The sequence below is a fragment of the Marmota marmota genome, unplaced genomic scaffold (assembly GCF_001458135.2).
Source record: "Marmota marmota marmota unplaced genomic scaffold, marMar, whole genome shotgun sequence".
Taxonomy (NCBI): Eukaryota; Metazoa; Chordata; class Mammalia; order Rodentia; family Sciuridae; genus Marmota; species Marmota marmota.
The window spans coordinates 11131996-11151451 of NW_026000241.1; the positions used below are offsets into that span (position 1 = coordinate 11131996).

At 36.0% G+C, this 19456-nt stretch overlaps 1 protein-coding gene across 2 annotated transcripts; it reads right to left on the bottom strand.

The window, feature by feature from the left end:
- Positions 1 to 1962: 1962 nt before the first annotated feature.
- Positions 1963 to 18521, bottom strand: Abhd5 (abhydrolase domain containing 5, lysophosphatidic acid acyltransferase). Of its 2 annotated transcripts, XM_015488927.2 has the most exons (6): positions 18436 to 18521; positions 14876 to 15248; positions 7732 to 7886; positions 6789 to 6900; positions 4787 to 4973; positions 1963 to 4209 (listed from the first exon to the last, which is right to left on the bottom strand). In XM_015488927.2, the coding sequence occupies exons 1-6, from the start codon at positions 18443 to 18445 to the stop codon at positions 4120 to 4122; spliced, it is 927 nt and encodes a 308-aa protein (XP_015344413.2). In that variant the 5' UTR covers positions 18446 to 18521; the 3' UTR covers positions 1963 to 4119. The 2 variants fall into 2 exon arrangements, with proteins under 2 accessions (XP_015344413.2, XP_048651443.1); XM_048795486.1 differs by lacking the exon at positions 4787 to 4973.
- Between the last annotated feature and the right edge of the window lie 935 nt (positions 18522 to 19456).

A 19456-nucleotide genomic window follows, 5' to 3' on the forward strand; every position in this document is an offset into this window, starting at 1 on the left:
TACTTGCTTTCAAAGGTGAGCACTATCATGTTAGCCACTGGGTCCTTCTGATGCGATTTTATTTATTCTGCTTCCTTAGTTTCTGTCACTTCTCATCTTCTCCCTTCTTTTAGTGGGTTACTTTAAGTGCTAGGGTACACCTTCCTATTGGGTTGGAATTGCTTCCAGACTTTTTTTCAGTGGACATTTGCTTGTTTTTCAAAAAAGAAATTACAGATTTTACTTGCATTTCAATTCAAATATAAAACTACAGGTTTCTTGTATTGTTTTTTGTATTGTATTGATTGTATTCTTGCATTTGTTCTCTTCAGGCTCTTGATTCCACTGACATAGTAAACAGTTGCTTTATCGTGTATACTCTCACACACAGTATGGGGAACAACAATATTGTTGCTATAAAAGTACTGAATGAAATTTAAGATTTCTTTGTGGTTCTTTGGTGTGTAGGATATACTTCATAGGAATATAGGCAAAATGCTGGGATTTAAAGTCACTTGACATATTTGTCTACATGTGGCTATACTACCAACTTGATAGTTACATGTTTTAAAGAGTTGCTTTAACATTTTTTATTTTAAAAAGGAACATAAAACATTGACAGAATCTAAAAGATACACAGCTCTAGTTGTCATCCTTGTTATCTCCCTTCCAGGACTACCAAGGGAACTGTCTGATTAATTATTGGTGTACCTAAAACTTCTATTGATAGGAGCAAAAAATACATTTGCTTTTTTTTTCTTCCCCAGTTATCACTCCTTTCTTATGTAACAGGTAGCACACCGTGTCCTAGTCTGTTTTTCATTTCCTGTGTTCTGGGAATCAGCCCTCACTCGTTTTCACAGATGTACCGTATTCCCCTGTATGGACATACCATGATGCTTCCATCACTCCCCTCTCAATGGGGATGTGGGTGGCTTCCAGTCCTCAGCTATTATCAATAGTGTTTCATATTCTTACCAGTGAAGAAGTTCATGTGGAGTTTTAGAATTGCCTTTAGATTGAAGGATAAATTCATATTTAATTATTAATCATTAAAAAAATTCTACCCACAGGGATTTATACTTTTCAGAGTACCTGTTTTCTCCATCTCACAATAGAATGTATCACCTAACTTGGTTTTCCCCAATCTGACAAGAAATAGTGTCTTGGTAGTTTTGATTGGCACTTCTCTTATGATGTATATCTTCATATATTTAAAGGTCATCTGCAGCACTTTATTTTCTGCCTATTGTCTATTTGTAGCTTTTGCTTATTCTTTCAGCTTCTTTCCAAAGTATAAAAATTCCTTAACTGGAGTTTTTTGTGATGAATGTTACAAATACCTTCATTTTTTATCTTGAATTTGCTTATTTTGGCCAGAGGTTTTCATTCTTGCAATAGGGTCATTGATCCATCCAGATTTTATTCTTGTGTACAATAAAGAAATGCATTTAATTTTTTTCCTACATGGTTAGCCACACTTGCCTCAACACCATTTTTAAGTGTTTTCCTCCACAATTGAGATGCTACCTTTATCCAATACTAAATTCTTAGACTTTGTTTATAAAATAATATCTAATATCCATTATGCTTTTCTAGAGTTCTTCTGGTTATTCTGTTTCTTCTTTTCCAATAGCATGGTACAGGACAAAAACTTCCTGTTCTGGTATGGCCCTTTAAATATATATATTTTAAAAAAATATATGAACATATTTCAAAAATGTTCTCTAATATTCTGAAACCAAGCCTAGGTAAGTTTTTTTTTTTTTTAAATTAGTTTTAGGAAACCAAGGGGAAGAAAGAAAAAAAAAACAGAAATTATCTTTAGAAAACATGGGAACATGTGAAAAACCACATATATCAGCCATGACACTTGCACACTAGAGTAGCGTTCCCTCAGGATAACAGCGTTTACAGAATGCTCACTGGATCAAAGGTCAAGGAATGGCCCATGATAAACACACAAGGAAATATACAGCTGTCTTATTGCAACTATCATAGTAAAATTTATTCTATAAAATAAAATACAATGTGCATAACTTAGCAAAGATCAAACATTGAAAAAGATTTTTTAAAAAGAAAAACATTTAGCACCCACAGTATTTTAAAGAATTCTAGTTTGTGACCTTCTCTGCTAGTACAATCTTTACAGAATTAGATATACTGTACCCCAAGGTTTTCAAATGAAGAAAGTTCAATCAGTAGTAAACTTCACCAGATATTTGGGTATATCTTTCCTGAATCACTTGGCACATCTGTAGCCAGAAACCCCACTTAGTAAGTGAACCAAGGAATTTTCCTTCAAGTTGTGGGACCAAATTCCCTGGACAAAAACCTTCTATGAGAGAAACTGGCATATTACTCAAGTTATTTGTACTACTGTCAGGTTTTAATTTGTCTATCTGAGACACTGACTAAATAGTGAAGCTATTTTTGTTCTTAAGGTAGAGAAACTCACCCTAGCTTTCATGTTGTCATATTGAACTAACCTAGTTAATCTGATGAGTGAGACAAATGGTTCATTGGAAAGTTGTTTCCATCTTCTGTGTAGTTCTTTTACAGGGGAAATAATATTGAAAACATAATTTTCAGTTCCTCTGGCAGTTTATCAACAGCATACAATCTTACATTTCCTAATGACTACAAACTCCCTAATTAACCATCTAAAAAATACAATAACCCAAACCATTATTTGTTCTAGTTCACTGTCTATTTACATAGCCTGCCTTTCTCCTAGACAACAATGTTAGCAAAACATAAGGCAAAGATGCCTTATTGGTGACAATTATACTCAATTTTATTTTGTTGAGGATTTTCTCAGCAGCCAGTTAGCACATGGAGCTTTCTCACAGTTTCAAAGTTTTAAAACTCATTTTAAAACTGCAAGACAGTGCCACCCTTGATGATAGTTACTGTCAAATAGTATAATCAATGTTATAGATTTTTCACAATATAAATGCAAGTCTGCAATGATTTAATCAACACAATACTCAATAAAAACCAAACCCAAGTGTGAGCTCACTTCTGGTGCCATGAGACAATAACAGCACCCATTTTTTTATTTTAGTGGTAAAAATGCAATCCAGTTTTAGCACCCATCTAAAGAGGAGATGTTCATGAAAATATGATACGACATGGCTTACTGGAAGGTAACAATTCTAAACTCCCCTGAAGTGAGGAAATCTGTCCTAGTTGCTGCAGCCTGGTTCCAGGAAAAGAATAACATTAATGGGAGGAGAAAGGGCTGGATTTTTGGTTAAGAGATTCAGTATTTGAATCCCTTAAGCATTAATGTCATTCTTCCTTAAAAGTACAGAACAGTGTCATACATAGAAGGTTCCCAGGAGTGATGCTGTTGCAGTTTGTATCATATTTAAAATGCCGAACATGGGGTTTGCAGCTTTAAATATAAAACAGAGGAAAACCAAAAAATTAATGCTAGTGATTAAATCCCATACTTTTAACTAAAAACCTATTTTGTCACTCCATTTAATCTTTAGAATATCATTATTATAATTATTTTTCTGTGCTAGGGTTTGAACCCAGGGCCTCCTGTATATTAGGCAAGCTCTCTACCACTGAGCTACATATCCAGCACTTGTCACACCATTTAAAAATCAGGTGAAGTAGTCTAAACAACTGACAAATTTTTACATAAAAAATAAATTGAATTTGAATTAATTATATCAATTATTAGATGTGGTAAATACAATCAGACAAAGAAAATCAAGTGCACTTTTATAGTATATAACATAACAGACCCAGAAACCACTTCTTTAAATTTGTAAAATAGACTGCAATATTAAAAGTACCTGACCAGCAAAGTTAGGTAAAAATGAAAAAAATCTTAATTGAAAAATTACAGATTTTCAGTACAGAGGGATAAATAACCTTTTATTTAAAGCCATTAAATTTTGAGTCTCTTGTATATTTCAATTTTGTGTAGGAGAAAGGAAAGTCATTCTTCTAGAAGGCACTAACGGGTTTAAATGTGCAAATGGCTTTAAAAAGAAATGTGCAAGATGCAGTCAAGGAGACTGCCTGGTTCTTGGGTTGCATTCCTCAATCTTCATCGTACTGTAGATTATTGCTCAAGAATTCTATCAGTCAACAGGTGTTCTTACAAAGGCTTCAGTGTGTTCAGTCCACCAAGCTGCAGATCTCCTTTACTTTCTGGTTGAACTCTTCTGGTTGATCTGCATATACATAATGCCCTGCCCCAAGAATAGCCTGGGGAAAGAAAAGCAGTCATGGTCAGTGTGCACAAGCATTTATTAAAACACAGTGATATTTAAGCAAGGAAGCTTAAAAATAAAAAGTGAGACTCACTACATTAAAAAAAAATAAGGTAAAAGAATAAGCAAAACTGAGCTATGGTTAACTATCAAGTATTGCCATCCAAAAGATTTAAAAGTAAATAGAAAAATCTATTTAATCTTAATAAAATTTTAATATCCACCCTCCCCCCAGAAAAAAAAAAAACCCAAAACCCCACTCTAAATGACCACTAGTGAATGAGCCAACAGAGAAACGGAACAAAAGGAGAATGTTCTGTCTTGAGGGTGCGAGTAAGCAGAGATGCTACTGGACCAGTGTTTCTTTTAGTCTCTCTATAGAGACCAGAAAGCCCCTCAAGAAAGGTAATTCACTGTTGGGACAAGAAGATCTCACATGTGAGATCAGGTCTCTGATTGAGGCTGCAGGTACAGTTTGCTTGTGAAATCATTATGACCCAAAATCTTATTTAAGGGAGAACATCAGAGATTTCACCTACAACTGAAAACTAAAAACCAAGCCACACACTTACTATCGTCTTCACATACGAATGTGGTCGTAATGATTGGATGCTGGTGCCAGAATTGCCATCTATGCAGGATCGGGCGCCAAAGATCACTGAAACTGGAATGTCAGGGTGCATTTTACCAATTCGCTGAAGCATTGGCCTTTTTGCCCATCCATAGGGAATAGTCATATTCTTGAAAGCTGTTTCACCACTTTAAGGGGAAAGAAAAAAACCACATTGCTTAACTTTTAGAGATGAATATGCTTCTCAGTCTCACCTCTATCAAAGCACATCCACATTTAGCTTCTCCAGCATTTAATAAAAATCTCAGAAATATCACAGTTAAATAAAGAACATATTCTTGCTAACTCCCATGATAGGTCCATTTCTGTCATTCTTTTTTAAATCAAGGATTGAACTCAGAGGTGCTTAACCACCAAGCCACATCCCCAGCCCTTTTTTGTATTTTATTTAGAGATAGGGTCTTGCTGAGTTGCTTAGGGCCTTGCTAAGTTGCTGAGGTTGACTTTAAACTCACAATCCTACCTCAGCCTCCTGTGTTGCTGGGATTATAGGCATGCACCACCACGCCTGGTCATTTCTATCATTCTTAAAGGACTCAGCATTGTTCTGAATTACCTTTTACAAACCAAGTTACATCATATGAAAGACAACAATCGAGGACTACACAGGCACATGTAATCATGAAATGAGAAGGAGTATAGCGTAAAACCCCAAGCCCACATAGGAAAACCAATCAATGTTCCTGAACAGCCCCCTAAAAACTGCTGTAACAAGTCAATAAAATGTATAGACTTTAATCACCAGACCTGACAGCCTAGTGAGTCACAAAAACTCTCTTGAGGATTCCAAACCTCCAGTCTCCCTCACTCTTGGCAGAGAAATTCTAATCTTCTTTATTGAAAAGACTGAGACTACAACTACCAATAGCTGCCAAGGCCTCACTCTGTTCAATGAAGCAGGTAGACATATTTTCTTCCGAAAGTGAGAGAGGATAAAAAAGGAAGGAGGATGTTTCTACATCTAGCCTCTCAGCCTTCTGTCCAGTTCTTAGTTTTAGGAAAAAAAAATGAGGTAGCATGTCTGTGAAAGTGTGGTTCATGACCAACCTATACTAGAAACTGCCTGAGGTATTTGTTCAAGATGTAGCCCAGAATTGCTCAATCAATCTTAAAAATAGGCTCCCCCAATAACTGGTATACCACAAAGTACAAGAATTGTATTCTTCTCTTTGTACTCCATTCTAGAAACTCTAGAGCTTTGTCTTCCTAGCTCTCCACTATCTTTAGATTACTTTCTCCACTGGAACCCTGCACCCAACATCCATCCATAAGTCATATGTTATAAAAAAGATGTTTGGCCCCCTGTTTTCTCTTGCTACTATGCACACACTTGTATATTTTCTCTCATCACTATCAATATACAGGCAGAATCCCTCCTCCCCTCCACCCAACCCTCACTCAGTCCTTACCAACTGCAGCCTTGTTTCTCATGCTGATGTGCAGATGTTAAGAGTTCCTCAGTAAAGGGTGCAATCATCAAGTGAACTTGAAAACTCCTACATAGCATTTCCCATGAACTCGGGAAGTTCAATACCCTCAGGTATAGTAAAGTTTCTAAGAAGATCCATGGTGCAGGAGACCATTTACTTTTGTTTAAACAGCACTCCTTTTTCTGGTGGAACATTTATACTATTTGGGAAATATTTTTTTTAGCTTTCTTAATTCCCAGCCCAACCACCTCCTAAAATGGAGGATTTCTAAGATCAAGGCTTCTTCAACTTATGCAAAAAAGCACTTTAGGGAAAGAAAGTACATCTTATTTTTTTAATCCCCCATCAGAACTCAGAACAATGTTTTATATAGTGGGCACTCTATTAATACATGAGTAATTAAGAAGTATTAGACATTTTTCCTTTTAAATTTATTTAAATAAATTTAAAAGGAAAACTTCAAAAACAAAAAAGTTTGATGCACACACAAGTAAATTTAGAATTTAACCTTACCTTGGAGTCTGTACATTACAGTGGTAGATGTATTCTGTCACAGTGTCATCTTCAAACATTGAAGAATACTTCCGTTTGAAATCAGGCCTTAACCGCTGAACTAGGCTTAAACCTATTTAATAAGAAATAAAAACATGTATATTTTTAAGTTATAACTTATAACTAAATAATATAGAAAGTTTTAATGCTTGCTCATATAATAAGTGTTATGTGTATACACATCTACATGTGTTCAAATACATATTTTAGGTGGGAAAAAGCACATTTCCTGGCAGTTGTTCTCAATTTCCCTAAGGGAAGTTTAAAATAAGAATTAAAGAGTGCTGTATATTGACTTACAGATGCACTTTAGGAGCTCAAAAACACATATGTTAGTTTTCTAGGACTTATTTTTGTAGGAAAATGAATTCTTTAAACATGACCAATGAACAGAGCAGTTAGTACATAAAATTAACATACTAACTTGTATCCCCTTCAGGATTACAACACACCAGCATTTGCACCAAGTGAAGTGGGATACACAAATATTTCTGTGGGAAAATAAACTCAAGAATTTCTGTTTGGAACACTGTAACACTCCCTGCTGAGGTCATTCCTGGTGCCACACTCCTCTTGAGGAGTGAAGCAGAGGTAAGGCCCCAGGGATAAAGGCTGAAGAGCAGATGCCTCTTCCAACCACAACCTTTCATTCTGGGGCCTAGCCCCCGGCTAGTTTCTCTCTCTGTACCAACACCCACTATTCTGGCAAGGTTTTGTTTCTTTAGTGACAATTCCTTCCTTCCTTCCTTCCTATCTCCAAAGGAATTACCCTACTCCACCAACAATTTTATGGTGCAGTTGATACTCTATATCATCTCTGCCACCCCCACTACAAGCAGGGAGCATCTGCCTCTTAAATTGCTAATCTATAAACCTTCTGCTTTCCTAGAATATGAGCACTCACCAAAGGGTCCTGCAATCCTGAGGCCAGCTAAAGGGTTAAAGGGGGTCAATGCTGCTCCCAGGGCTCTGATCCAAACTGGAATTGGTCTGTCTTGATCAGCAAGGTCTGGTCGCTCAGGAAAACCCCAAGGCTCCACTAAAATGAGATGACTAACCCTGTTGAGGAAAGAACAGACAAATTCATTTGGTATATCTACCCTAAACCTCAAAGAACTAACAATGTATACAATAAAGATAGACCACTTTCAAAAATGTTCATGTTAAAGAGAAAACTGATTGCTAAACTGGTTATTACACATAAACTCTTGAGACTCAGTAGAATTTGAGAGATATATGGTAGAGAAAGGACTTAATTTTAAAATATTTAAGTCAATAATAAAAGATGTGTAAAAGCAGAGCACAAAACTGTATTATTTGAGAAAAGAGGTCACTTGTCTAGGCTACACTCTGGCAGATGAAACAGATCAATAACCACTCAGAAAAATCGAATGATTCCATATATCTTGGGGTTGACACTGGAGAAATGACTAAAGATCAGTATCGTGCTTTAAAAAAATAGCCTCAGATACCAACAATAATCTCCCGTGAATCAATCATTCTAACAATTTTAAGAAAAGTCAAAGTGGGTTCAAAAGAAGTTTAAGTGAACTTTCTCACAAATGTAAGAATGATGTAACATGAAGAAAAAATGTGTCCTTTAGTTTGTTCCTTTTCACAAGATTCCAGATGTCCAATCTATCTACCCTACTTGTGACATCATGACATACTGGCATTACATTCTGTTTCTAATCCTTTCCCAAATTTCTTTTTTACTCAACAGATACATTAATTTCATATAAAAATATCTCATTAATAGCTTTAATTTTTCCATTATTAAATTTGTTCATAATGAAGAAAAACCAGAACTACCAGAATACTTTCATGTGGCTGTCATGCTTTTATATATCATAAAGATTCTAAACCAAGCACAAAGGTTTTCTGATGCAATACAATGTTCAACTGTCACCCAAACATCCAAATGCCCGCCAAAATCTCCAGAGGATGAACTGACAATGATTCTAAAATCATAACTGAAACAGAAAGAAATTAAAACGTCCACAGAGAGCATTATTCCTTATATCAAATCTTTTATTATTTTTGTCAGCACATGTAAGGATCAGTTAGCTTTTTACTTTGATTGCATTTTTTAAAACGGAAAGCTTTAGAACACAGACTCAGCACAGAGCTCCATGGGTCCTTGGGGAATACTTGGTTCAATCACAGATGGGAAGGAAGCTGAGACATATCTTCACGACCTGCCCTAGAATACAAAGCTAGTTAAGGTAGAACTGGGGCTAAAACCCACATTTTCCCACTCTAGCATACTAACAGATGGCAACAAGTTACTGTTCAGGCTTTCTTTCCTCTAGGCCAGCTCTAATAGGGGACCCTAGATTTCAAAGAATTGAGAAGATTTATGGAATATAATTATGAATCTGTGTAGAGATACGTGACATAAGAGTTCCATATATTTGGTGTGCTTTTACAGTTTAAAAGATTTTATTTGTTTGTTGTACTGGGGACTGAATCCAGTGGTGCTCTGTCATTGAGCTATATCCCCAATTCTTCTAATTTTATATTTTGGGACAGGGTCTAGGTAAGGGGCAAGAGGAATTGACAATCAGCCATTTAGCTGTAAGCAGCAAGGACTCAAGTTGGGAAATAGCCAATATTATTCATCATTGAATTATCTGCTAAAAAGAAAAATGAACTCTTTATTAAAACATACCCTATCCTAAAAGATTAAGTTTTTGTTACAAATTTGTTAAGGGATTCTATCCAGTCTTTTCTAGACTCTTTCTGACCTATTGACCCAAGAAGTGGGAGGAGAGAAGAAGGGAAGTCTCATCTTCCTCTAGTTCTTTTTTTGCTTTACTTTTTGCTTCTCTTGCTTAATATAATCTTCAAAATATCACCCCTAAGTAAAAATGTCATTTAATAAATTATGCAAAGCACACGTATACTAGGCAAATAACCTCTTCTTGCTTTTATAAAGGAGTAAATTAGCCCAAGAATTGTTCAATTCTGTGTCTTCAGAACCTAGCATGGTGCTTTAGCACATGGCAGATACTCAGTAAATGTGGATTATTATGCTTTCCCACATTTTCTTTTGCTCTGTATCTATAACAATATACACATCTTATAAAGTATAATTATAGAGTAAGCCTAAGAGTTGGTCTGGCTCCCCAGACGATATTAGAATATTACTGGTGATATTTGTTTTATTAATCTCACAGGCCATTACTTATTCATGGTTAATAAAATCCACTTTGAGGGTAAAGAGCCAGTCTGGTGTGTTTTTTAATAAAACCATAATATCTGGAATAGAAAAATATAACAAACATAAGTATTGTCCCACAAAACTTTTGTTTTACACACACACACACAAACACACACACACACACACACAAACACACAAAATTTGTAACTGAGGATTGTGGTCAAAATGTTTAAAAATAATTTTTAAAAACTCTACAACTAAATCTAAACTATATTTACATAACTATCATCTGCTTTGACTAAAGGTAAAAGACCTCATAAAATGATTCTTGTTTATTTTTTGTTGTAAGATTTTTAAATAAGTAAATGTAAGCTAGTTACGGTAGCAAAAAAAAAAAAAAAAAGGGAAAATTTCTATAGTAGAATTTATTCCAAGGGACACCAGAAGATAGTGGCCAGTCTGGTGAGCAAAATGTCATTTAACCTCATCATTCCAGAAAGCCTAATCACAGGTTTTGGCTCACAGCTTATTAGATACTGAACCAAGTTCCCAGGCTATCTTCTCCTGCACCCTTAAAGATTATCTCCTCACTTCGTTTTAATGCATACCTAAACTATGACAATTACCCACATCCTACTATCGAATATTCTATAAAGGACACCCTGATGGGATTCTTAGTTCACATTTAGGATCAGGAATGGGTCTAACAACACAGCATATGTGAGTCATCTTATCAAGAAATCTTGATCAAGAACTAGAAACCGAATTAAACTACAGGAAAAAACAATGAACCAGTAGAGCAGGAAAAGGAGAACAACCCATCTGTTTTGAAACACAGAAAGGCATTCATCTCAATATTAGTCATTAGAATTTTGTCTTGAGTTTGAAGATGATGAGCAAGTTACAGCTTTAATGAAAAAGCTGTGGATAACACCTGCACCAAAACACTGGGATAAGATTTGATTTTGTCTAAATGCTAACAAGGGTATATAAATCTGACCTTCATGAAATTCAACCACCAATTAGACATAATGCAGCAAAAACAATCAGTCCCCAAATCGATTTATGGAACAAGGAAAGGAACAAGGGAAAAGATCTGAAAGAACTTAAGTCAGTGCACAAACAAGGCATTCTCAGAGAAGTTACATATCCCCATGGGCTGCAGTCCACTGCGGGTAGGGGGACAGGGAAGGCCTGCAGAGAACGACCTAAATTCCTTCAACTCCAGGTCAAGTGGAACAGCTTTTCTTCTCAAGAGGACCCAGCAAGAATTGCTCTGCCCAGGTCTGCATAATCAGGAGACAGAGCCAGGCAAGGTCAATGGGAAAATATTCAAGATAAAATTATCTGAAAACCTTTTATTAGTGAAGAATGGTTATAACCTATTATTTTAACTTCAGACTGGATCTCTACTAAACATTTTCTAAGTTAAAAGTTTCCAGAATCTCCTTTTCCCTAGGTTATAACCAATACCTATAAAACATCAACAGTCTTTGTATAAGGTCCTGAGCAGCAAGGGTAGAAAGGAAGGGAAAAAGAAAAACTGAGCACACAGTTCAAAGAAAAGTGATGGTTATCTTTGGCTACCACTGCTGGCTTACTTTACCTTATAAAGAAGGTTTTACAGATGGCAGCCCAAGACACCTCATACAGTGAGTGGCCCTACTGTTTGTGACTCAGCACATTAATCTACTAATGAACTTGTAGATGGCATCTCTAGTTATTAGACATTGTAGCAAGACAAATGAACTAAGATTGTTTGTAGGGAGAAGCTTGGGTGTGTGTACTCATCTGAAATCACTTCCTAAGCAGCTCATAACTTTTCTGATTACAAGTCACACTGGCCTTTCTGGAATAGTCCAGATGTCTGCCTAGCACAGGGCCTCTGGAATTTGTCCCATTGCCTAGAATACTCTCTCTCTCTTACCACTCCTTTGAGACTTCAGCTCAGGCAGTACTTCTGCAGGGAACTATTACTGCACCTCATGATCACGTCAGGTTCTCAACACTGCCCACCTCCCTACACAGCACTCATCACAGCTGTTATACTACTATATGAACGTTTAATGTGCATTGCTTTCCCAACATAGTGTAAACTTTATACGCATCGAGATTCTGGGCTTTGTTTCTTTCTGCTCACTCTAGCACATAGCAAAATAATGGGCATATGCCTGATGGATGAACCAATGAAAGACATGATGAAGCAGAGAGAGGTATTCCCTTAATTAGATATGATTAATATCATTTATTATAAAAAGACAGATGTGGGCTGGGGTCGTGGCTAAGTGGTAGAGGGCTCGCCTAGCATGTGCAAGGCCCTGGGTTCAATCCTCAGCACCACATAAAAATAAATAAAATAAAGGCATTGTGTCCAACTATAAGTAAAAAATAAATATATAAAAAAATCTTAAATTTGATATGAACATTTAAAAAAATAAATAAATAAATAAAAAGATGTGATGTAAAATGTTTTTTGAGGGGTACTGAGGATTGAACCCAGAGATTCTTAATTACTGAGTCACATATGCATTCCTTTTTATTTCTGATTTTGAGACAGGGTCTCACTAAGTTGCTTAGGGCCTTGCTAAACTGCTGAGGCTGACCTCGAACTAGCAATCCTCCTGCCTCAGCCTTCCAAGTTGCTGGGATTATAGGCATTTGCTATTGCACCAGCAAAACAAATTTGTAATATGAATGGAGCTCAGCTAACTCTTTAGACATTTTCTTTTTAAAGAAAAAGAATTAAAGCAGAGAGAGAGAGAGAGAGAGAGAGAGAGAGAGATAAGAGGTGCAGTGAACAAAAGAAATTATCTGAATTCCACTGATCTCCAAACCCCCCTCTTTCCCTTTCCTCTCCCCCAAATCCCCAAATCTTTCTGAAACTCAATTCAAAAATTCATTTTAATCTCATGACAGCATAATAAAAATGTCACCTGGACCAAGAAAAAGTAGGATGAGACATTTAGAGTAATTGGTTCTGCATTTGCTTTGTTGATACAAAGTCAACTGCTTGATAGCAGCAGAGCTATTATGTGTGTGCTAGAGAAGCTGTCAACTGTGTGCTCAGTAGTGGAGTCAAATTGAAGGAACACCAAATGCTAAACCTCACTTCCAGGTTAACTTGAACACATATACTTGTAGTATATCCCACATAATTGGGATACAGAATGTCATCATTTTGAAACTAACTTGTGTTTAATAATTTAAGTTTTATGCAGTTAAGGATATAGCCTGCAAGGTTCAACACACTCTAATTGAGAATAACATTTTGGTGGCAACCATAGGAATTTAAGACATGCTAATTATTCTAAGCATTCTCACATCCATCTATTCCTACTACTTAGTGGTTCTTGTTCCTCAGATAGTACTCAAGTTTTATTTCTAGCATTAAGTACATCACTGGCTCTGATTTAGATACTTGTTGCTGTTCTTTTTTATTGACAGTTTTTAAGTGTTCACTCTGTTCTGGATCTCTGCAGTCTCCCTATTTCTTTAGAGCATTTCATAATTGAAAATGAAAATCTTAACAACTGATTTAATAATCAGTAGGTAACTATGAAGGGCCAAAATTCTAAGAATTAATGACCAGCATCTAACCAACAGAATCCCATGTCACCTCCTGAGATACAAATACCACAACAGACATAATAAACACCTGATAAAGAAAAAAACAAAGAAAGGCCAAGTCCCACAAAAAGCTCTGCTGTCTTACACTAGGAAACTATCCACTTCCTTCTCCTCCTTTTCCAAAAACATAGCTACATGTTTATCACTAAGAAAGAATACCAAAAGAGAATAAGCCCAAAATGCTAATTAGGAGAACATTTGGATTTCTTTTGAAAGAACAGAACTGCCAGTTGACAAGTCTATTTCTATCTAGCATATACAGAACTGTAATCTCTCTACCAGGTATTACTGCTGAAGTTTAGCTAATGCATCTGTGGAGAAACAGTGTCTCTGCCAAGAGGAAGAAAACCTTGGCATACAGGGCTGCTGCCCCACATGCCAAATGCTGTGTAGAACTACACACTCTGGAGTTATACAATGGGGTGGCCTCATACACAGGTGTATACAGGCACTGGGAAAATGACCATCATCCCATGTTTCACTCACAGACCTCAAAGTCAAAGTCTGTTGCAATTCTGGATTTAAAGATTAGATTAAATGGAAAAATACCTTGGCAATACAAAAATGCTGATATTTATTTTTTTGTTTCTTTCCAAAAGATAAGCAAAACAATAATGTTTTTCTTTGATTTTCTTATATTCAAATGTAACCTCCTCTCAGAGTAGCAACATGAATAGGAAATAGCATAAAAATCTAAGGTAAAGAAAGGAAATAATGCTAGAAAGGTTCTGAAGCAAACATTCATTAATTCAATGACTGAAATACAGTTCTATAAATGAGAAAGGTCAGGGAATTTATCAAAAACCATGCAAAATACACTATGAAGGAAAGTAAAGTTTAGAGGTTACATGATTTGCTCCAAGCCACAAAGATAGCACAGTTCTTAGATCTTCAACTTCTAACCTTGTGATACCCATTCCAACTTAGAAATGGTTAGGAAAAGCCTGCTAGATCCACAGGTTTAATGATGATAATAATAATAAATAATAATATCACAATAATTTTGACTTGTGGCTTAAAATCATACATTAAATTTTATACATTTCTAAATAACAACTATAGAGTCCTTTATCAAACTTACCAATGTATAGCTTATGTAATAGGAAAATCTGACATCATTATTTCAGCTACTATACTAGTCCTTCAAGAGAATGTTCATCTTGTAAGTCTCAGACAACAATAATCACCAAACATGGAAACCAGAGACCAGCACTTAGAAGCCAAGGTGATGATCCCTCTCTCTGTCACCATCACTTACCTTGATGGGTACTTCAGTGAGTAAGCAGCAGCCAAGAACCCACCCAGGTTATGTCCAAGCAGGATCATTTTGTCCAATCCTAGGGCACATCTCCACTCTTCAATAGAATCCACAAACTGGTTCTCCACTTCTTCTGCATCACTGTCAAATCTGGGTCTACTACTCCGTCCAAAGCCCAATAGGTCAAAAGCATAGACTGGCCTATCGGTGCAAAGATCACCAAAATTCAGTGCCCAGAGTCCAAGACCTCCACCAAAACCATGGAGGAGAACAAGTGGAGTCTTATTTGAAATACTGTGAGAGAACTTCAGTGTCCATATTCTATTTCCATTAGATATACGAACAGGTTCCTTTTTGTAAGTGCAGGGGACACCTAATGAAAACATAAGAGAAATTTTGTTTAGTTTCATCTCTTTTTAAGAAGGATATACTCAAAGCATAAAAAAATTAGTAATCTAGAAACCATGTGGTATCTAATCATATGATTTTAGCCTTTACTGATTTAGCCCTAAAAAATAATAAGAGATTATTTTATTGAAACAAGTAATTTTAAATTATCAGACAAACCTCAAGCATCCATGGTCAGTCTTTGGCAAATCATATTACCTCTCGACTTAGTATTACATGCAAAGAACTTGATGGTCACTGAGCCCATTATTTTTAGAATGCTTGATTAGCAGACAATAACAAAAGAATTCCACCTTGAATTTGTAGAAGATTTTCGGAATTAAGCACTGAATGTTGAAGTCAAGTTTGAAGGAATAATGAAAAGATTCATGAATTTAGACAAGGATTTCAGAAGTCCATATTAGCTGGGAGGGTGGTGCACACCTGTAATCCCAGCTACTCTAAGAGGTTGAGTTTCAAAGTTCGAGGTCAGCCTAGGAAATTTAGTGAGACTCTGTCACAAATAAAAAACCAAAAAGGGTTGGGATGCAGCTCAGTGGTAGAGTACCTCAAGTTCAATACCCAATACTGTTAAAAAAAAAAGATATCCATATTAAACACTTAACTGAAATATTAAGTCATCTCAATGCTTAGTAGAAAAAAAGGTGAGAGGGTATGTATGGTAGGAACTCCTTAGCATAAGGCATCAGGCAACATGAGTTCAAGTCTAGCACTGTCCAGAAAGTGTAAATAATCATGATTTCATAGAACAAAACTCTTACTTTTGTTCAATACCACAAGACTAAAGACTATGAACACTCTTTAAAATGAACTATAGATGAAACTAAATCTGAGATTCATTTACATTAAAATATCAACTGAATAACTGCACTTTATATCCCTTAATTATTTATGCATATTTGTCTGTAGTAGACAAAACAAGGAGAACCAGGAGTTTCCGCTCTTTAATCATCAAAGAAATAATCACAGGTTTTGTATTCACATAATGGTGGCAAAGAAGAAATCTAGCATTCATTCAGAATATTCCCAGCTACCATGCCCCTAAAGGGGGGGGGGTGCCACTAATTTAGAAAAGGAGGTGATCTGGCATTAGTATAGAGCTGAATCACTTCATCATTTTGAACACAGTTGCCTGAGTATTCCCATAGAAATTATCTGTAATGTCTAGTAGAGAGCTTATCTCACTGTATTAGTTGCTTGCTTTCATGTCTGATATTGGAGCAAGGACCAATTCTCATTCCTATTTGCACCCCTAGTCCCAGGAATAGGGAATCAATGTTTGTTAAATGAATTATTGAATGTCCAGCACCCTGTTTAATCTCCTTACAACAATTCCTTATTTTTGTAAGCCATAATGACTACTTTCCCAGTTTTGTAGAAAGCAGGATTATCTAAGTATATAAAGTAGAAATTAATTTTTATATTAAAAATTCATGTAAGATGGCTTCCTAGGTGACCCAAATTAGGCACTGAATCCCCAAATACACATCAAGAAAATTCATTAACGGTAAACAGGACAAAAAATAGGTGTGAACAAACATCTACACATATGTACAAAATAATCATGTATGATTCACACTGTTAATCCATTCTCCTAAATTGCATCACCAGAAAAAAACTGGACAATAAATACCACTGCTTAAAACTATACCCACCTGGGAATGCCCTAACAGTAGAAGTTTGGACAAAATTTCAGTGCTCATAAGAAACAAACAAACAAACAAACAAACAAACAAAAAAAAGGTTTCCACACCAGTATAAACATATAACTAAAGCATCCTAGAATTCTAGAGCTGTAAGTACTCTATGGATAATCCTACCATAAGGTAAGAAATAGGAAGATTAGTAAAGTGGCCCAAGATCCTGTAGCCAGCGGTGGCTGATGTGGGCTATGTTATTCTAATCTAGTACTTGTTTTATTATACTATGCTCTGTAATATCTAGAATCTGTTCTTCTTCTTTTTTTGTTATACATGGACACAATATCTTTGTTTATTTATTTTTTATGTGGTGCTGAGGATCCAACCCAGGGTCTCACACGAGTGAGGTGAGCACTCTACTACTGAGCCACAACCCCAGCCTTAGAATCTGTTCTTGAAGTATACAGTTGGGAACATCTGAAGGGTCTTTAAGATCCTCTGAGTAAGTCAAAACTGTTTTTGCAATAATAGTAAATTTTCATTTGCTGTTTCATTCTCATTTTCTGAGAATATAGTTTTCTAGAGATTTCATGATAATTGTTACCCAAGAGACTGAATGTAGAAGCAGATATTAGAATCCAGATGCCTTATGTTAAGCCAGATAGAAAAGAGACTTGCAAACATATAAACGATGTTAATTTCTTCATTACATTTTTGTTTGTGGAGAGTAGCTATTTTTTTTGTAACTTATTTTAACTTGCAACAGATTTATTATTATTATTTTCAAATAAATTAATGCATTAACATTTTCAACTATTCAATTTCAATTTCTAATATGGTAAATATTGGTAACAATAACCTATAAACAAAGCTCTTTGGGGTCCTTACAAACTTAAGGAGGTGACTCAAAACAGAGTAGGGAGGAAGAGCATGAGAAGAAGAATACCACTAAACAAGGAAGAGAGGTGGGAGGGAATGGGAGGGAGAAGGGGAATTGCATGGAAGATGGAAGGAGACCCTCATTGTTACACAAAATACATACACCATAGTGTGAGGGGGAAGGGAAAAAAAAGAGAGAGAGATAAGTGTCACAGTAGAATGGGTAGAGAGAGGTGATGGGAGGGGAGGGGAGGGGGAGATAGGGAGGGCAGCAGAATACAACTGACACTGGGATTGCTGTATGTATACACATGGATATATAACCAATGTGATCCTGCAATCTGTACTTGTGAAAAAATGAGAATTCATACCCTATTTGAATACAATGATATGTCAAGATCACTGTATTGTCTTGAGCAACAAATAAAAGAAAATAAAAATAAAATAAAAAGAGTTTAAAGTTGAGAATCACTGGCCCACCATATTTTGGCACTTGCTGATGACATAGAAGAGGGAAAAAGTTCTTTTGTTAATAGCTAACACACCATAGAATCTTATCTCCAGTTTTAGGCAATACAATATATTGGATCAATTTTAGTAAATAGTTCTGAACTTTCAAGAAGAAAACCTTACATTTTAACATTTTCTCTTCAGCTTCTTTAAGGTGTGATGTAGATGTAGGGCACCAGGTGGGGAGCCAACCCGTTAGCCATCCTGACCTAGAGCACCAAAAACAAAATGCAAGTAGGTGAGTTTATGGTCTTCTCAACTCTCAACTATTACACACCCAGAAGAAAAGCAGCAGTGGAATCCTATATCTCTGTGATAGTGAGCTACAAGTGACACAAGTCATCTAATAGGTATAAAGCATTGTAGAAAATATTGGGAAGCAGATATGCAACTTCAGCCTGTGTGTATGTCTACAAGTAGATATCAAAGTCTATCTTCAAGGACAGATTCCAAATAATACAGTTGAGGCTAAATGGGGCAGAACAAGAAAAAACAAAAAAGCATTCCCTCTAATCCAAGACAGCCTCTTGATAAAACATTTAAAGACTAAGTAGGTTTCTTGAATGGCAGGTTCACAGCAAATGCTGTGATGGTAATTGCCATTGGGATTCAGAGAAGAGAACCCTTATTAAAAATCAAAGTTAAAAGAAAGAGATTCAAATCTCATGAGAAAGAGTAGTAACATACCCTCAATACAAATGCAAAGAGCTGCCTGTGTACAATCTGCCTAGGGTAAACTAGATAACTATTAACAGAAAAACAAAAGAGCTTTGGGTTTCAGTTAATAGTAGTTGAAAAAACAACCCAGGCATCTTTCAGAACACAGCCAAAGAAAGAAAACAAAGAAGAAGATCTGAGGCAACAGGTAAAGAAAGATGTAGAGCGGCTAGAACTTACAAACTTTGCCAGGATAGAGTGAGCCTTCAACTCCTGGCCTGGCAGCAGCAGACCAAAAGCTTATTGGAATAATCTGAGACAAGGTAGAGCTTCAGTAATCATCTATCTGACTGTTGACAAGGGCTGGGTATGTGGTGGAAAAATAAGAACTTTCTGGTGAAAGAAATGTTAAATAGAAGAGGAAAAGTGATCAATAACTAGAGAGATGAGAGATTAAGAGCCTGAACCCCCTCTTGGCAACAGTGTT